Source organism: Canis lupus, chromosome 7 (assembly GCF_048164855.1).
Source record: "Canis lupus baileyi chromosome 7, mCanLup2.hap1, whole genome shotgun sequence".
Taxonomy (NCBI): domain Eukaryota; kingdom Metazoa; phylum Chordata; class Mammalia; order Carnivora; family Canidae; genus Canis; species Canis lupus.
In genome coordinates, this window is record NC_132844.1 from 8,860,407 (window position 1) to 8,878,313 (window position 17,907).

Below are 17,907 nucleotides of genomic sequence, written 5' to 3' on the forward strand. Positions count from 1 at the left end.
CCCTAGATGAAGTTAAATTCCTTTGCTGCTTGCTCTTGTGACATTCTTTAGTCCTCCTTGCACTCATCACATTTGTAATTTTATTTTGTCTATCTTTCTAGCGTGTTAACTCTGTGAAAGCTCTTGTTTCATTCAGTGCTCTATCTCCATTGCCTGCTATGATGCCTCACACATTGAAATGGAACAGAATTCTCATATATTTTAATTCTGTTTTTGTGCTAGGTAAATAAGTCACCAATTTTAGAATTGAGAGTTGTTGGACAAAATAGGGTTTGGCATAAATAATATTATAGCTGCCTTTTTCAGAAACATAGGTAATCAATACAGCTATATAAAACATGTATTCCTTACAAGCTATATAGAAAAAAAAATGAATCAAATGTGTAGTACTCACTGAGTACTTGATAGTGGTAAATGAAGGATGAGAAAACAATAGATTCCATATAGCTGACAGTTTCCCCAGAGGAGGCTAATCTTTTTCATATTAAAAGAACTTAACCTCAAAGAAACTAATGGAACTGAAATAAGCCAGACACAAAAAGCCAAATATTTCATTATTCTATTTACACGAAGTACCTAGAATAGTCCAAGGGCTTGGGGAAGAGAAGAATTGGGGGAGATACTATTTAATTGGTATAGAGTTTGAGTATGGGATGAGGAAAAATTCTGAAGATGGATAAAGTGGTGATGGTTGCACAGCAGCGTGCATGTATTTAATGCCAGTGAACTATACACTTAAAAATGGCAAAAATGGCAAATGCTATGCTAAATGTATTTTACCATAATTAAAACAAACCCATCAGCTACACCAAAAAAATCAGTGAGTGGTACTATCTGGATATAGAAAACAAGAGGAGTTGATCTTAATGTATTTTTTTTTTCCATTTTTACTTAAATATTTATTAGATAAGTTGTATCTACATTTATTTTAGTATAGTCATTATCAAATCTTAGTGTTATTTCTAAATGCTCCTATAGGTATTTATCTTAGTTACAGATTATGCCAACAGGCCTATTCATTTATTTAAAGATTTAATTTATTCATGAGATACACAGAGAGAGAGGCAGAGATGTAGGCAGAGGGAGAAGGAGGCTCCCTGTGAGGAGCCTGATGTGGGACTCGCTCCCAGGACCCCGGGATCACAACCTGAACCAAAGGCAGGCACTCAATCACTGAGCCACCCAGGTGCCCCCAATAGGCCAATTTAGAACAGAAGACCCAAGTACATTTCAGTTTAGATTCTATCTTAAGAATGAAAATTCTTTGTGAATTATCATTTTTGGCTTTTTGTCATTTAACATTTGGGATCTCCGATTCATTCAGCAGATATTTATTGTGTGCCTACTATAAAGCAGACACTAGTTTGAGAATTTGGAATGTAGTAGTAAACAAAACCAACACAAATCCCTGTCTTAATGGAGTTTATATTTTAATGTTCCTCTTTCCTTATTGTAGAGAAGTTTTCATTTCATGAAAATCATTTGTGGACTTTTCAGCACCTTTGAACCCTAGACATGTAGTACAGCACCCCAAAATCAGAAGCTGTTATCCATGCTCATCAGTTCTGATGTGTCCTCTTTTCTTATAACCTCTGTCAGTTAATATGTTAATATTCTCTGTAGAATAGATTACCAGTTAATGCCCAACACACATTTTAAGTTAAAAGTTCTGGACTTACTAGTATAGAACTTATTAGACAAATAGATCACAGTTGACTCTTAACAGGTTTGAACTGTGTGGATGTGCTTATGCTGTTTTTTTTTTAAAATTTTTTTTTTTTTTTTACAGCCCAGTACTGTAAATGTATTTTCTTTTCCTTATGATTTTCTTTTTTTTTTTCCTTATGATTTTCTTAATAGCATTTTCTTTATTGTATTGTAAGACTACAGTATAAAATACATATAACATACAAAATATCTGTTAATTGACATTTATGTTATTAGTAAAGTCAATGGTTGGCTATTAGTAGTTAGTTTTTGGGGGAGTCAAAAGTTATATGTGGAGTTTTGAACTGTGTGGGTGTTGGCACTCCAAATTACCATGCTGTTCAAGGGTCAACTGTATAATTATTTATTTTTAAAAAATGGCTATTTAATCATGCTGTTTTAATTTCTTAGAGACATCCGTGTTACATCTATATTTGATTCTATCACTTCTGATCTTATTGAATCTTTTTTGCCATTTATTTAATAGAATGTGATTTTGGCAAGTTATTTAAACTGCATGTAAAATAGAGGTGATACTATTTTCTGTAAAACAACTAGTGCTTTTTCTTCTACACAGTATTAGTTTCCTTTTTCTTTTCTTCCCTAATCTATATTCTGGTTATTTCTTTATAAAAGAGGAACTTCTATTTTGTTGACTCCACATTGCTATCCAAAAGCTTGTTTCTAGTATTAATAAGTACCTTTTATTCCATACTGGAGCATGCCAGCTACTTCCTACCCCTTGTACCCAGTTGTCCTCAGGACCACTGTCATGTTCTCTTGCCTAATTGGGACCTGTTACCTTGATCTTAGTCCTTTACTCAAAGTATTTCCATTTGTATGTATTCCCCAGCCCCGTAATTCTACTTGGTTTATTGACCAAAAGACATAACTTTGAATAAACAGCATGAAAAATGATGCAGAATTAGCCTCTCAAAAGCACCTGAAAGAGTAACAAAACAGTTTTATCAGCAAAAGACAGAAGCTTAGAAAAGCAAGATACTCTAAGAAGTTAGAGTATCTTCTGGGAAAACGTGAATTTTTGCCACTTTCTTCCTTTTATCCACTGTGTGTTCTTTATAAAACTCTAACCAATTTTCTTAAATGCGTTCTTACGTTTTCTTTCTTGGTATCTTTTGGTGGGAGAAAAACAACGATGGCCTTCATAACTATGCCATTTGAGGCTTTACCTAGTCCAGCATTCCCTCCTCGGCTTCATAAAGACAGAATTGAGGGAGTTGCTGGACAGTGGCAGGATCACCAGTTTACAGCATTATACCTTAAACTTGTGCCTTACTGCCCTTTAAAGATTTAAATGTGTACCTCAATGGTCATATTTAACTTTTTTCTTTCTTTCAGTTTCTTGTTCAGTAATAACTAAAATCTGTTCTGATTTCCAGACCTTTTTCATCTTTCCATTCCTTCACACTCATCCCTTCATGTAATATTTCCTTAACAGATTTCCAGTTTATAATTTTCTTTCAGTCTCTTAACGTACCACTGCTAGAATATTCCTCAAATAGCTTCTCATTGTGCCATCTTTTATTCATGGTATCATAGTGGGCCCCTATTCTTCAAATAAAAATTTCTATTTTACTTTTAAAGTCTTTTCTGTAGCTACACTGAAGTATTTTTGTAAGTACTTTCTTTGAAAACTTTTTTTACCTTTATTTTAACGTCATATAGAGAGGACAGATTTATCTTTGTCTTAGTGTTCTTCATTACAACTAAGCTAATACATGGTAGATTATCAAAACATGATGGACCAATTGAGAAGACTTATCTGATTGATAAGTCAAGATGTACATTAGGACTGAGTTTATTATTTTCTCAAAACAATTTAATTCAGGTGAATCAAACTAATTTTTTAATTTCATAGAAATAACAAGTATCCTAAATAGCATGACATCTGATTACTGTTTTTTTATTTGGATAAAAGTATTACAGAGAGATTTTAGATAGATTTGTATTGTTTATTCTAGGTACTTATGCTATGAACTGTACTTAAACTAATGACCTCATAAGAAATTTAAAGTCTTAACCTTTAGCCTTTGAATTACTATAAAAAGCAGTTGAGTTTGTGTGGAATATTCAAAATAATGCAAAGAACATGGCTGTTTTTCCTTAAAATTCAAAAACCTACTTAGTATTTATTTTTTTGAAAAAATAGTAAATAAATACGGTTTTACAAATTTTCATTTCAGTTGCTTTTGCCAAGAGTAAGTTATTTGACGTTGGTAACTGACAAAGTGAAAAAGCACTTTCAGAAGGTTATGAGACAAGAAGACATTAGTGAGATATGGTTTGAATATGAAGGCACACCACTGAAATGGTGAGTGAATTTTTCTGCATTATTAAGCATTGAGTATATGCTAGCTTTATGAAGGTATAGTGCCCTGAAGCAATTTTTAAAAAGTTATATAAAGAAAAAATCACTAGTCTAGCTCATATAATACAGTGAATTTTAAACTATTATTCAAATATTTTACTGAAAATATTCCTACCTTCTTTTGGATGCATGGGAGATTGGACCAATTTGTATATATTTTCAACAATAGATTTTTCTATGGCATAATAATAGTGTATTTGGCTATGGTTTTTTCCTTTTTTCCAGATATGTTTAAGAGTCCCTTATGAATAAGTCACTCTGTGACACTATTCAATTTTGCTTCTATATCCAAAATTTTTATAACAGATCTTTATATATACATGATTACCTAAAATGGCATCTTTCAAACTGATTGCCACATTTAGTTGATCATGTGCCGTATGCATATTTTATCTAGCCTTGATTTCCTTTTAAGGTGAAAAATAATTTAGATATTGTATAATTCTTAAGAAATGTATTAAAAATAAATCCTGAATCTGGGCTTATCCATGTAGAGATGATGTATTTTTGTACTTCCTCTGTTACTGGGAGTTTGTAAATTGTGCTTCCAAAAATATTTTATGAAATTGGACAAATTATAGAGAAGAATATAAAAAATGGTTCAAAGTATGCTGAGATACAGGTGTTGAAATGCTGCCATATGAATGTAGTTGAATGAAAATGTCAAGACTTAACTATGAAAAATATAAATAGGTTAAAAGTAGACTTGCTTTCTAAATCTGGGAGTATTAAAATGAGTTTTAAAAGAGATTCATAAAAAAGGAAGCTAGTAGATGTTTAATAAATGCAGCTGACTTGAATATAAGTATCACATAGAAATAAGGAGTGAACTTTTGGAACTCACTTCGTGTTGATGAATTCTCACAAGTGAGTAGATTTTTCGTAATGGTTTAGAAACATACAAAGTGATATTTTGTATTGATTTGGAAGCAAGGAGATTTTGTATTGAGTTATAGGTCATGTCTCCCAACCTTTTGAGGCAGTCCTGGGAAAGGATGACAAAGTTCTTTATAGCATTCATTTTTAAATAAAAACAGTATTGACGAGCTTCATGATCATATATCAGACTCATGACTCTTGAATAGTTCTAGACCTCAGGCAGCATAGATAAGTCAATGTTTTCTGTTTCTTTTTATTTCTCAGAAGAATTGGAGGTTTTGGAATGGGAAGGTGGCTTAAAAGAAGTGTAAGAGGAGCAAGGATCAGGAGAGTAGAGGGAAAGGGAGGGGGAAAGATTGTGGGTGAGTAGGATATATAGGATATATCTATATTCTTGACAGTTCTATCTGTATTATAGTTAGATATTGAAATTGCATTGCTTTATGTGTATTAGTTACACATTATTGTAAAGAATTCATGACTGACACTAGGCTTTTCAGTTTTATCAGTGTAAAGTAGGGCTTCTTAACGAGGGCTCTATTGACATTTTGGCCTACATAATTTTTTGTTGTGGGAGGGCTACCCTGTACATTATAGGATTTTTAGCAGCAGCCTTGGCCTCTACCTGCTAGTGCTAGTAGCATTCCCTCTAGTGATTATTTATAGTACGTGATTATTATAAAATGCTGCCAGATGTCTTGGGGTGGAGGGATACAAAACCACTCCCAAAGGAGAAACTCTGGAAAAGATGGGAAACTTCAATTTAACTTTTATAAGTAAACAATTGCTTAGCCATCATCCTTCAGCTGCTGTTTTAATCCATCCTGTGTGGCGGTTATTTTTGTATTTCATATGTTTTGTATCCTCTGAGTTTGTATTCTATATCAGTGAATAATGTTTTGACTTTTGCTCCCTGTTACTACAGAGTAATGATTTTGGCTTAAATATATAATGTTCTTACTTTGTCAGTATTTATCGGAGAGTCTTTTATTAAAGAGTAAAAAATTTATTTTTCCTTTTAGAGAGCTTATGTGAAAGTAATTGTGTTCACTATCTTTGTTTTAGGTTTTGAGGTGTTAATGTTTTATGTGTGATACCACTTTTATAGTTACGTGTTGCTATGAGCTTGTTGTATTTAATGACTTTTGATAAAACTTTTCCTTTAGTACAGTACTCCCCCTTTATCTGTGGTTTTGCATTCTGTAATTTCATTTCCCCTCAGTCAGCCATGATCTAGAAGGAGATGACCCTCCTCTGACATACTGTTAGAAGGTTGGCAGTAGTAGTGTAACACTATGTCATAATGCTTATGTCATTCACCTCACCTCACCTCATCTCATCTCATCACGTAGGCATTTTTATCATTTCACATTATCACAAGAAGGGTGAGTATAGTACAGTAAGATACTTTGAGAGAAAACGCATTCACATAACTTTTATTATTATAAATTTTGTTATAATTTTAAGTTATTGTTAGTCTCTTACTGTGCCTACTTTATAAATGAAACTTTATCATAGGTATGTAAGTATGTATGTTTAGGAGAAAACACAGTGTATGTAGAGTTTGGTACTACTTGCGGTTTCAGGCATACCTGGGGCAGTCTTAGAACATATCCCCCGTGGATAAGGGGGACCAACTACTACATTGTTAGGTACTCCATATATTTGATGGACGAATAGCTTCCAGAGGCATGAATGTAATCCAGGACCTCTGAGCTAAGTCTTGATCTTTTCTCTTTTTGCTCCCAACGATAGCAATTTTCTCCTATGTTAAAGGAGTCCTCTTCCTGTGTTAAAGGAGGCATAAACTATCAATATCTACCTGACATTTAAGCAATGGGCTTCATATGTTAGGATAATCATTATAGGGAAGGAGCTACCACTGAAATTTTGTAGGACTTGGACTTTTGAGACCATGCACGTGTCTTAAGAGGAGCAGTTATGTGAATAGGGTGATAACATCTTTCTTATACTTGATTCTTTGGAGTTTTAAATAAATCCAGGTGAGAAAGGAAATCAAATACCAGTTTAGACAATTCATAAAAGAAGAAAGAGCATAAATTGAAATTCCTTCTTACTCTGTAACTCCAGCTATTCGTATTTATTTTTATAATTGTTTAAATATCTGCATGAGATATTTGAGCATGGGCTTTTGTACCTTAAGCAATAGTACATAAGAGGTGCAAAGTAAATGTTTGTTCAGTGGGTGAATGAATCTAAATTAGTCCCTTCTTTTTATTGAGAAAATGAGGCTCAAATATATAAAATAAACTTGCTCAAATGAGTGACTAGGACCAGATTTCGAAAGTCTCAGTTCAGGGCTCTTTGTACCACACCTGCTGATATTGTACTTGTTAGTTGTTATTTTCTTCAAATCTGTATGTTCTCTCTAAATTGCTTATCTTATTTGTCCATATTAGAATTGAAAGATATTTAAGAACAGTGGTATACACATAATGAATACTTAATATATTGTTGATCTGTATAGAGAATCTGAGGGGGCTTTATTTGATTAGTGTTTTATCCTCTACAGTCCTTTGTCTCCTTAAGTTTTAAAAATTACGGGGCAAATAGAAAGTGCTGATCTAACTCAATGCAAGGATTTTTTTTTTTTTTTTTTTGGAGTGATTTGAGTTCATTAGTCACCAGAGGGTGCTCTAACATTGCATTTTAAAAGGTGATGGTTCTTTTTACCATAAATTAAATGTTCAAAGTTTGTATTTGTTACTTTTATATTAGACTTATTTCAAGAGAACAGTTCCTGGTTCTTTTAAAGAACACTTTGAAAAAAAAAATAAAAAATAAATTAAAAAAAAGAACACTTTGTTTATATGCTGTAATATTGGTTAGATCTTAGGCCTTCAGTATAAATTTTAGAAAAAGCCTTTCTTTTTTGTCAACTATAAAAGCAAGTGTCACTAATAGAATATTATTATTATTTTGTATAACCTGACTTATTTTCAGGACTGGTTGTTGAAAGAAAGAAGTTGAAACTACCTTTAGAATTAAAAAAAAAAAAAAAAAAAAGAGCAGCAAACACTGATGTTAATCTTAAACATAGACATAACAGAATGACCCAGAATTTAATACTGTATCTATCTGGTTTCAAAAGTAAATTTTAACAAATAACCTCTTAATCATAAATACTCTTCTCTCTTATGCCTTGTCTTTTTTCTAAGGTTGTGAATTTCTAAAATTTTTCTTTTTTTAAAAAAGATTTTATTTATTTATTCATGAGCGACCCACAGAGAGAGGCAGAGACAGGCAGAGGGAGAAGCAGGCTCCCTGCAAGGAGCCCGATGTGGGACTTGATCCCGGATCCACTGAGCCACCCAGGCATCCCCTGAATTTCTAAAATTTTATAAATTCTATAAACTTGAATTTTGAAATGTGAAATTTTGCATTTGAGACATGTAGTATCCCCTTGAGTATTTTTGTACTTTTTCATGCATAAGAGTAGGTTTAGAAAGCTGTGAAACACAGTGGTAATTTACAATTGTTTGTGTTCTATAGGTAAAGCAAGGAAAAATTGATTGTAATCATTAAGTTACTTCGGTGTACATTTGAGTTGCATGCTTTATTATTATTACTTTTTAGATGTGGGGCTTGTTCTCACCACCCTGAGATCAAGACCTGAGCTGAGATCAAGAGTCAGATGCTTAACTGACTGACTGAGCCACCCAGGCATCCCGATTTGCACCCTTTTTTATTCAGTGAAATATAATCCTGTTTCCAGTGAATCACTAGTAGGCTTATGAATAGGATGCATTTATTTCAGTGAAATGGAGTAAGACAATAGTTCTCTCTAATATATGGGGAGCTTTCTTTCAATGCTGTGTTACAATGTTGCTTTGCTCAATATGACTCCAGATGTTTAAACTACTGAGAGCACCCTTGGCTGACTTAGGAACATATCCGTTATTGCTATACATGTGGCCAGTATGTGTGTATGTATTTTAGCAGTAATGAAAGGGTAAAGAAGAAACAGCTTATGCAAAGAAAAATGAAAATATTACTCATTTTGAGAATTGAATTTAGAATAGACTAGAGCAGTTTAAGGAAGAGAAAGAAAATGAATAAAATGTGAAAATAGACCTAAGACTATTCTGGTACAGTCAGTTTTTATTGGGCAGTAGATTGAACCTTTACTAGTTGGATCTTCTTCTGGGATATATTCCAGGTTCATATCCTCACCACTTCCTTTTTGTTAAATTTAGGTTAGATTGGCAGGAGAGCAACATAACAGATAAATGGTTACATTATGATTTACTTACAGTTATGGCTTATGTGGTTTCTATGTTGTGGGTTAGGAGCCTCCTGACAAAACTATGTAGAATATCTGTTTAGAGGAGTTGTACAAATTAGTACTTTTGAAACCCTTGATGTAAATCAGATTATAGTGTAAGAGAGATTCAGTACCTTTAATTTTTGCCAATTCTGTTTTCTGTTAAATATTTTCTTGCATATTTTTTTTAAATAAATGATTTTATTCATTAGAGACAGAGAGAGAGAAGGCAGAGGGAGAAGCAGGCTCCATGCAGGGAGCCCGACGCTGGTCTCGATCCCGGGTCTCCAGGGCCCTGGGCCGAAGGCAGCGCTACACGGCTGAGCCACTGGGGCTGCCCTTTCTTGCATATTAATAGACTCATCAGGAATAAGCACTCTTGGAACCAGTTAATTCAGGTGGTATATTTGTTTAGAGTTAGTATCCGCATCAAAATCATTCTGACATAAACATCTACATTGAGTCACATAAAAGCTATACATACAGATTTTTAAAAAAAATTTTATTTATTTACGATAGTCACAGAGAGAGAGAGAGAGAGAGAGAGGCAGAGACATAGGCAGAGGGAGAAGCAGGCTCCATGCACTGGGAGCCCAACGTGGGATTCGATCCCGGGTCTCCAGGATCGCGCCCTGGGTCAAAGGCAGGCGCCAAACCGCTGCGCCACCCAGGGATCCCTATACATACAGATTTTGATAATAGAAGTCTATATGTAAAGAAAATAGTTCTTTCTGGTGCAGTTTTATTTTTAAAGATTGTTACAGGATAATTATTGGTAATTCTATTTTAAACATTTCTTTTTTTTTTTTTAAAGATTTTTATTTATTCATGAAAGACAGAGAGAGAGAGAGAGGAGCAGAGACACAGGCAGAGGGAGAAGCAGGCTCCATGCCAGGAGCCCAATGTGGGATTCGATCCTGGATTCCAGGATCAGGCCTTGGGCCAAAGGCAGGTGCTAAACTGCTGCGCCACCCTGGGATCCCCTGTAATTATATTTTAGAATGCTTTTGTGTTAATACTTTACATACATTTATAATTAAATGTAAGTATTAGAAACTATTATACTTAAATTTCATCTTAATCTTTAGTATATTCAGAAAAAAAGAGTTATCATTTACTGTCAGAGACCAGTGAACTTTAAAAAATTATATATACTTGTCATTTTTTGTTAAAGATTTTATTTATATATTTGAGAGAGAGAGAGAGTAGGAGCAGAGGGAGGGGCAGAGGGAGAGGAAGAAGCATCTTCCCCACTAAGCAGGGAGCCCAATGCTGGGCTTGATCCTGGGACTCCAGGGTCATGACCTGAGCCAAAGTCAAATGCTTAACAGACTGAGCCACCCAGGCACCCTACTTAAGTCATTTTGTAAATAACTAAGAGAAATATAATAGAATAGTGACAACTTATTAGCAATTTTAAAAAACATTTAGATACAGCAAATTCAGATTTATATTCCATATTTTCCTGGGTTTAAAAGTATAGATACCGGAAATGGACAATGTCTTCTGAATACAACTACTCATTCGTTGTCATGCATTCACATAAACCTATAAGAGGTTCTAACTTATTGTGACTTCTGGCTCATGTACTTACCAGCTATGCTTGAAGAAATTTTTAAACTTTTGACAGGTCATGATTTTGTGGTAAAATATTTGTTTACGTTAGTAATCACCAATTAGAATGATCAGCTCAGTACTTGTTCATTTCTACATCATATAATTCCTTCCAGTCATCTTTAGTACAAATTTGCCTTTAGCTCTTGATCACTTACTATCAGGTAAATTGTGCACAAATAGCATAAAAGATAAAAAAAAATCCTATCACACATCTTTTGAACATAGTACTCCAGGTTCTTGTCATAAAATAATGTATGATGAAATTATTGCCATTGAATAACTAAGTGGATAAGAATGCCATGTCTTTAGAAATATATTGTTCATTCATTAGTTTTTGAATTCTGGAAAATTCACCTAGAATATCATCTAATGACTCATAGTCTGAGATTTCAATTACATGATCAATTTTATCACTGTCATTGAAGTCTAAAGTATTGCTGTCTCTGTAAAAACCTTCTGATTTATCTAATAATTGAGTAACATCTTCCCTTGTCAATTTTCCTTTTTTTCCCATTATGCATGGAAAATAAGACATTTTGAATTTTCAGCTGTATTAAGATAGATAAAAACAGACTCCAAAGATGGGGTCTACATCCTTACTTTATACTTCCTTGAAATATGATGTAATATTTTATTTTATTTCATTTTTTAAAAGATTTTATTTATTTATTCATGAGAGAGAGAGGCAGAGACATTGGCAGAGGGGGAAACAGACTCCATGCAGGGAGTCCAGTGCAGGACTTGATCCCGGAACCCCAGGATCATGACTTGAGCCAAAGACAGCCCCTCAATCGCTGAGCCACCCAGATGTCCCTGATGTAATATTTTAGATGAAACAATGAGAAAATGGAAGGACACAATATCATATCATCCTTCTAGGATGCCATTATTTTTCCAAATTGTCACTATTTTCGTCTTTTTTTTTGTTTTTTAAGATTTTATTTATTTATTCGAGAGAGAGGGAAAGACACAGGCAGAGGGAGGAGCTCATGGGGAGCCCAATGTGGGACTCGATCCCAGGACCCTGGGATCACGTCCTGAGCCAAAGGCAGACACTCAACCACCGAGCCACCCAGATGCCCCTTTTTTAAGCATAGTTGGGAATAATTGATAAATAATATTAAATAATTCCTAGAATAATGAAATAGAGTTCCTGGAATAGAATGAGGACTGAAAAAGTCTGTTTTTGTAAAAAATGCAAGACATTATGTAAAGCTTGTACAATTTTAGGAAGTTCAGAGAGAAGGACCAGAGTTGGATAGAACGTATAACTTTATGTAATGCAGTATTTTTGTTTTTCAGAATATTATTTTTATTTTAATTTTTGACCAAGGATTTTTTCTAGTTTCTGAAATGTTTCTGAATGAATCATTCTATTACTTGGTAGTCCAAAATTTCCTTCAGTATTCATATTTGGTTATGAAAGATTTGTGTTAGACGCCAACTTTCAAATAAGAGTAGTTTAAGGGTTATTATTAAGAGATACAACACATACATGACTAAAAATACCCACCTTTTATTTTACTAGTAGGGCATTCATTCTAAATTCTTTCTAAATAATACATGATCTCTAGTGATTTTTACAATTGTTATTATGTAGATGTAAGCAAAAATAACTAATATTAGTTAATATTTGAATCTTGGTTAGGCAATGTATTTGGTCACTCATTTTTAGGGGAATTAGATGTATTGCCAAATTTTTCAGCTTCTAAATCTAGGAATAACTCACTAACATCAAGAGAACAGGATTGTGCATGACACCAAGTAGTCTTCTTTTTGCTTTTATTGGAAGTATTGTTTAATTCTGTTTCATTATTTAAGCCACTTTAGATTCTTTAAAAGGATGATTTAACATGTAAGATTTGTTCATTGAAATCTGCAAGGTTTGTATTATTAACCTTTGTTTATTGCTAAATAATTTGCTTCATTGTGAGTAATGATTATATTAGGAAATGTTCTCTTATTTAGGAAGTCCAAAATTTGTTTTTGTAAAAAACTTTAGTCTGAGGTTGCAGAAAAGTATTCAGTGACTTTGGAAAATGTTGATGTGCTGTTTTATGAAAAAAGCAGGTTATAGTGTTTTGTAAAAGAAGCCTAATCTATATTTATATATATATGCATAAATAAAAGACATTCCATAGTGTTAATAGTAATAACCACAAAAGGGATGATTGCATGCCTTTTTGAGGCGCTTTTCTTAGTTCTTAAAATTTTCTAATATTTTAGGTTTAAAATTTTTTTTAATATGTTTAAGCTTTAAAAAACTGTTGTCCAATGTGAATACTGGAATAATAATCAGATACTGCAGTACTGTGATCTAACAGTTGTCATGGCTGATAAAAGATGCTTTGGCACAATTCCATTATGTATATTGAGGTTTCATTGGGGAATGAAATGCTTAGAAGAAAACTGATACGGGGAAACTCTACCATATTAGCTTAGGCAGTTAACTGTGTTCTATGATTTGTGGGTAAAGGCCCCTGATATTTGATGTTACAATATGTGCTGAAATTTATTTTGGAGTTGTAGTTATAACTTTAAAATATTCTTTCTTAAAACGTACTCTTTCATTTTTAGGCATTATCCAATTGGTTTGCTATTTGATCTTCTTGCATCAAGTTCAGCTCTTCCTTGGAACATCACAGTACATTTTAAGGTATAGTTTAAATAGCATTTCCCATTTCTCCCATTTGTGGTACTTAGTAAGTAGACTTGGAGTAGAATTTTTTTTTAAGTGAAGTTGTATATTGCTTCTATGACACATTTTTTTAATGCTAAGCTGCCGCTAGTGTTCATACATATATCTTTGAGTTTATTCCTAACTCTTGGCAGAGCCATTTAAACACTTAATGTATAAATGCCTATTTGCTGGAGCTGAATACACTATGTTTAAAATTTGTAATATTTTGGAATATTTATATATTCATTAAAAAAAATCAAATAGAGAGAATAAAATCCTGAGTTTAGATGTGGGCATGGGAGTGGGGAGGAGTACAACTTAATACTGTTGAGTAACTCTAAGGCTATTACGATTGAATTGTGAGAAGGGTTAGGACACAGAAGTCCAAAGGCTTGATCTGAGTATGTTTTGAGAAATTTCAGTTCCTGTAGTTTTTAAGACCAGTCCAGATTTATTGTAACTTAATATTGTCCTAATAGTTCATAAAGTAGTCTGTCTTTCCCCTTTACCACCTTGATTCTTCAGGTCTTGCTCCCTAAGCAATTCACAAATACCACTGAAGGATTGAAATACCTCTATTAATTAGTTCATCACCAGGCAGTGATTCTCAAAGGGCGATGGATTGTGGGAGTGAAGCATGTTAAGAACTTGAAAAGTCATTTTAGGTGTCTAATTTGCTTTCCTGTAGGGGGCACTCATTCAGTCACTGCCCAAAGATTGCTCACCCATTCTTCCTAAGATACTTTCCTTCCCATTTTGCTAAAATTGAGTGTATGGGTCATTGGCATTTATTTCCCTGTCTTTTATACTAATGTGCTTTGCACAGTACCATGTTACTACAGAATTTAGTTACCATGGAACCAAAGTGAGGATATGGTTCTGATGTGCATGACTTTCAGTTACCATGGTACCATGCAAAGCAAAGACTGCCTGTATATATAATAATTTAAGTTTAGACCTGTATGAAAATAAAACTACTCCAAGTATAATGACTGTAGAGGTTCCATATTGCCTAACATGTTAGTTTTTCCCATTATGTTGAAAAATAATTTTCATAATTAGATTATTTATATGAGAGAGATGCATTCTAAGCATTTAGAATCTAAGTTAAAATATATCATAGCTGCCCATTTATTTATTGATTCAACAAATATCAGAAACCTGCTGTGCACCAGCCAGGCACTGTTCTAGAAGCTTGGGATAGATACATGAGTGAATGACACAAAGACAAACACTGTGACACTTTATAGTACCTACCTGGCACTACATACCAAACCCTCTGTAATTACTGACTGACTGAATCAGTAGATTGTAATAATAATAGGAAAGGCTTAGAATTGTTATGCTTGTTTTAGTGTAAGCAGTCTGTGGATCCATAGGGGTACCCAAAGCTCTTTCAAAGGATCCCTGAGGTCAAATCTGTTTCCATCATAATAATAAGATGCTGTTTACCCTTTCCTCTGTGTTTACGTTTGTACTGATCTGCAAAAGAGATAGTGGGTAAAACTCTTGGCACCAAAGCACAAAGCCGGGCAGTGCACCACACTGTGCAAGTGGTTATTTTATTCTTCACTGCCACACACTTAACAGTAGGAAGAACATCAGTTTCACTTAAGACTGTTCTGGATGAAGCAGTACAAATTATTGATTAATATTAATCTTAACTCTTCAGTACATGTCTTTTTAATCTCCTATGTGTTGAAATGGAGGGTACATATAAAGCACCCTGCTGTATGTCAACTGTGATGGTTGTCTTAAGGAAAAGCACTTATGCCCTTGTTTGAAGTCAAGGTGAACAAGCCACTTTTTTCATAAAACACCATTTTTTATTTGAAAGAGTGACTGATACAAAGTGTGTTTATTCAGACTTGGATATTTGTAAGACAGTTTCTTAAATAAAGTGAATCTCTCATTGCAATGACGACAGTATTTGTTGCCAGTGATAAAATGTACTTCTAAGTGAAAATCAGAATTTTGGAGAACATATCTGCTACCATGACCTTGACAACTTTATTATTCTTAAAACAATTTTCTGATGAGATTGGTGGTTATTTAACAGATCTGATTCTTAAGAAATTTTATGTAATGTGTCAACATTTAGAAAAGATTTACATTAATTCAGTAAACAAATACTTTCCAGATGGTTAATGCATGATGTTAAAAAATAATGCATGTGAAAAAGATCCATTCAAAATGCAAGGTCAGAATTAGGGATTTTAATATAACAGATCAAAATGTTTATTGATATGCTTTCAGTTTCCACATTAATGTTATAATTATTTTATTGAATCTGGTGTAGTATCAAAAAACAATATCCACAGACCTGAAAAGTCTGTTAAAATGCTACTTCTTTTCCCAGCTACATATTTTATAAGTCTATATATTTGTGTAAATTAATCAAAATAACATTGTAGAACACTGAATGTAGAAGCAAATAATTCATCTGTTTCTACAAACCCAAACATTAAAGATATTTGCAAAACTGTAAAACAGTGCCAGTATTCTTCCTAAGTTTTTGTTGTTCTAGAAAATATGGTTATTTTTCACAGATAATAGGATTTTTGTGTTAACGTATAATGGGTATATTCTTGGTATTTTTAAATGAATCGCTCTTTGAGGTCTTTAGTAGGTCACCATTTTCTTCCCAGATGAGAAGTTTATTAGAGAAATTAAATAGAAAACAGAATCTTAGAGCTAATAAGGATATTATAGAAGGTGTTTTAAATTTGCTCAAGCTACCAATGTATTTCTATCAGCTGTTCTTACACTTCCTGCCCTGGCCCATATTGGAGGAAAATTATTACCCAGATTTCTTTTTGTATACTGTTCCCTTTATTTAGGGTTATAAGCTTTCCTCAAAAGTTGTCCCCATGTGTTTATTGATGGCTTATCCTGTTTAATGTAGTCCCATTTCTGTTATACTACTTTATGGTTTTTGATTGATTATAATGAAACAGTATGACATTTACAGGTAGAAAAGCAAATGCTTTTAGAGTGAGGAAGCAGGGTTTTGTTTTGTCTTTAGTTTCTAGATAATAGTTTTACAATAGATTGAATTTATTAACAACTTTATGTCAGTTGATGTGTCAGTATGTATTTTATCTTTAATGCTACTGAGTATGTCAAATGATTTCTGTATTTTAACCAGACAACTTGGAATTTATTTCTTTTACAGTTGCTTTCAAAGATATTAATTGATTTTGATTAGGTTTTATACAATTATAAACTCCTCAAGAAACCCTCTCTGCCTCTATCACACATACACATTTGATCTTTTCAGTGGTTCAGACTGAATTCTTGGAGGAGAATGAATAACTGTTAAGTAGTTTTCAGATATTTTCTTTAATTTTTAACTGACTTTGCTGCTTGTCATTTGAATAGATATATAGTGGCTAATAAATAACGTAATGAATTTTACGTAACGTAAATGAATTTTAACGTCTAGAGTGGTGCCTTTCAGACTTCAATGTGCCTGCAAATTACCTTTGTGTCTTGTTAAGGTACCCATTTTGATTCTGATTCTGTAGGTTTGGGCTGAGAGCAGACGTTCTGTATTTTTATTTTTTAATTTGTTTCTATTTTTTTCCATTGGATTTTTAGACTTTATTGCACAAGTTCATTATATGTGCACAGTCGGCATAGATGTCAACACATGAGCATGTTTTATATCAGCTACCATAATGATTGCCATGCCTGTAAGAGTAAAATTATTTAGTTGACAAACAACCCTCCATGGGGGAAATATTAAATGATTACCAGCCATACTCTGATCTTTATGTTATATATTCTTATTCACAGTAGGAGTCCTGACAGGACTTAACTTCTAGCTAATTGATCCTTGGGTTTTTTTCTCCAGGATGCATACTGTGTATTAGCATAATTTCATTATGTCTTATCGATTGAAGCATTATAGGAGGATTTGCTCACCAACTCCCATTATTTTCAGACGTTTAACTTAACCTGAGCAAAAATTTATTTTGTAAACACAAAGGTGTTAGCCTTTCCCACCACACTTTCTTTACGTTTCAAGAGTGCCACCAGCTCACTCTGATCATCCAGATATGTACACAACATGAAATACGATCTCATCCAACATATATTCATTCATTTCACTATCAGCAGTAACAATAATTTTCATAATTTGAGAGGAATTTGCATCTAAACCACAAATAGCAATAGTGGAATTAACAACTGCTTATCTCAAATGACTACATGGATGCCCCCCCATATCATACATTTGAAGAATCTTTTTACATAAATGTATAATAAGGGAAGGTATCAAACTTCTTCCAACTGATGCCAAGCCAATGTCATAACTACTGTGTCTTTTCATTTCATGAGGTATTAGTA

At 33.3% G+C, this 17,907-nt stretch overlaps 1 protein-coding gene across 5 annotated transcripts in view; it reads left to right on the plus strand.

The window, feature by feature from the left end:
* ATG5 (autophagy related 5) overlaps positions 1-17,907 on the plus strand; it is a 127,447-nt gene that overhangs the window by 14,347 nt on the left and 95,193 nt on the right. For 4 of the 5 annotated variants that reach the window (XM_072831916.1, XM_072831921.1, XM_072831918.1 and 1 more), the window contains exons 3-4: positions 3,912-4,039; positions 13,455-13,533. In XM_072831916.1, the coding sequence (XP_072688017.1) occupies positions 3,912-4,039; positions 13,455-13,533 (207 nt within the window). The remainder of the gene's footprint in view (positions 1-3,911; positions 4,040-13,454; positions 13,534-17,907) is intronic. The other variant, XM_072831919.1, reaches the window with a different exon arrangement.